This window comes from Penaeus monodon, chromosome 31, assembly GCF_015228065.2.
Source record: "Penaeus monodon isolate SGIC_2016 chromosome 31, NSTDA_Pmon_1, whole genome shotgun sequence".
Lineage (NCBI taxonomy): Eukaryota > Metazoa > Arthropoda > Malacostraca > Decapoda > Penaeidae > Penaeus > Penaeus monodon.
The window spans coordinates 21,352,438-21,354,890 of NC_051416.1; the positions used below are offsets into that span (position 1 = coordinate 21,352,438).

Consider the following 2,453-nt stretch of genomic DNA (forward strand, 5'->3'; position numbering starts at 1 on the left):
TATTTTTTAATCTAAAATTCTATTCATAGCCATGAATATAAAAAACAAAAGTATACATGATAACTATACCAACAGAACTAAGATTTCACTTGAATTAAGAGCAATGCCACTAATAATTACTTTAGATTCAAATGAAAATGGCATAAATTATGTCTCCGCAAACAGAAAGGTAAAATACTTACATCAAGAATCTTCTTAATTTCTGCCGAATCGTATTTAGCAGACTCCTTCTCAAAGTCCAGAGGGCTGATCAAATCTTCCAGGTAAACGGATGTCATACCAAGTACCTTTGCCATTTCAACCACATCTGCAAGAAAAACAACAAATTTATACCCTCTTCGTCACTCAGTTTTCCAATATTCCTATCAAGAGTTTTAGTTCATTCCAATCTTCCTCTCTTCATTAATTGCTCTCTATTTTATTGGGACAGACAGGAAAAAAAATTGAAAATCCACAATGGTAATGAACAGGAACAGACAGACACAAGACAATCTGAAAACATACCATTGGGATTCACATCGCCAGAGTTGTCAGCATCGACGCCATTCAGCACGTCATACTGGAGCATTGCCGATTCCTGAACCCATTCCAGTTTCTCTTGAGGAGCACAACGTGGAGCCTGCACGATGATTACAATAGCAACCACAAGCATGGCTACCCAACCAAGCCTGGCAAAGCAAAGGAATTTAAGATACTAATATCATTCTTCCACGTACTTGCCTCGGTCAGCGACCACTTCCAAAAACACATCAATATCCATACAACTAACATTCACGGAGCCAATGACAACTCCTATAACATCACACAGTGTACAATCACTCTGAATAATCCCCTCAAACATTCCATATGAGAGACTCGTACAGACTAAATTCATACTAACCAGAAGATGATGAAGAGAGCCCAGCGCAGCCGCACCCAGAACGGGTCATCGCTGTACTTCATCAGCTCTTCCTTAGTAAGGCCTGAGAAGGTGGGAACAGTTCCCATGTCAATCCTTGCATCGCCATTGGGAGGGTCACTCTGGGTGAACTTGGCCTGTCAAAGAGAAATATACAATTGGACAAAACCATATATGATTACAGTAGCACTTTAAAACTTGTTTCTTTGTCTTTTCTGTTATTTTTATGATATACAGTAATACTTTTCTGCTAATGTACTTGTTTATCTTCCCTATTTATTTCTTAATACTGTGAAAGGCTATACATATATTAGCTGTTAGTTTTACATAGAGCCAAATTACTACTCCAGATCATGATTTGATAGAAATGCTGACAACTTTTGGGGTAAATGTAGACAAGATTTTTTTGTGTCTTGATACTCAGGCACAGACTAAGAAAAACTACTAAGATTTTCATAAAATGGAGCTTCAGTTGGTTGCTTCACTCATAAAAAGCAGCCAGAGATTTTTACACATTTTCTAGCAAGAATACAAGTGATTGAGGATTCTTGCCTTTGCCATGCACACAGGCATGGGTGTTAACTCCACTCTGCATATATTTTGGCAAGGCAGAGATTTGACCATTCTGGTGATTTACCATAAAAACCATAATTTTTTTAAAATGTATATATCTCGCCATGGTGAAAGTTTGTTGGTCTTGGCTGAAGCACCATAGGCGCGAAGGCCTCAGGAATCACACAGCTTGTCACATATGGATATGCTCCTCAGTACTAGAATTACCCCAATTTTTACATTTCATTTGGCATCCTTCATTCTCTTTCTTATGGCACTAAAATGGAAGTCACTTTCTTTGTTTGGAAATCATCCGGCATTTCCAAGCACCATCCAAAACGACAATAGTATTTTGTGCATTTCAACTCTGGTCATTATACATCAATTCTTTGTATCTTTGGCTTTATTTCACATAACAGCTGAATACCACCTGACAAAGATAATTGTTCTTTTTTTTTAAGGCTTTTCCCACAGGACAAAAATAACAAAATCGAAAATTTCCCGCTCTACAATATTTAACCCCCTCAAGCTTCAAGTCAAAAACACTCAATAGCAATTCATTTATGATAAAACAACATGTCTTTATTATTAAAACAAAAAGAAATGAGGAAGAGAAAAATTCCCATTTTTATAGTGCAAAATTTTCCTTTCCTTCACTTACAGCTGAACACCCTCAAAGCAACAACTTCAGTAATTTCTAAGTCTAGTACTGAGCTACGAAAATCAAATTCCACCTTATTTCCCGTCTAAAAATCATTACACGAAGCGCAATCACCCCTTCAAACCCCCCTACATCCACAGAAATTACCACAGAAAATGGACCTCGCTCCTGGGCCTTGCGTAACCAGCCCCGCATGTTAAGGGGTCTCCCTTGCCCTCTCTCCCAAGCTCTACGAAAATAAGCCAAAATAAGCCATAAAAAAAGGGAAACAGAACCCAAATAACCCACTTCCCTCCCAAATTCATCGACAGAAAGAGGAAAAACAGACCCCAAACGACCTCC

The 2,453-nt window shown here is 38.2% G+C and overlaps 1 protein-coding gene across 1 annotated transcript in view; it reads right to left on the minus strand.

Moving 5' to 3' along the window:
- Window positions 1–2,453, minus strand: part of LOC119593086 (4F2 cell-surface antigen heavy chain-like) — a 6,011-nt gene that overhangs the window by 3,231 nt on the left and 327 nt on the right. Inside the window, exons 2-4 of the mRNA XM_037942010.1 lie at window positions 881–1,035; window positions 505–668; window positions 183–307 (exon numbers count right to left, since the gene is read on the minus strand). Of these exons, the coding sequence (XP_037797938.1) occupies window positions 183–307; window positions 505–668; window positions 881–1,035 (444 nt within the window). The remainder of the gene's footprint in view (window positions 1–182; window positions 308–504; window positions 669–880; window positions 1,036–2,453) is intronic.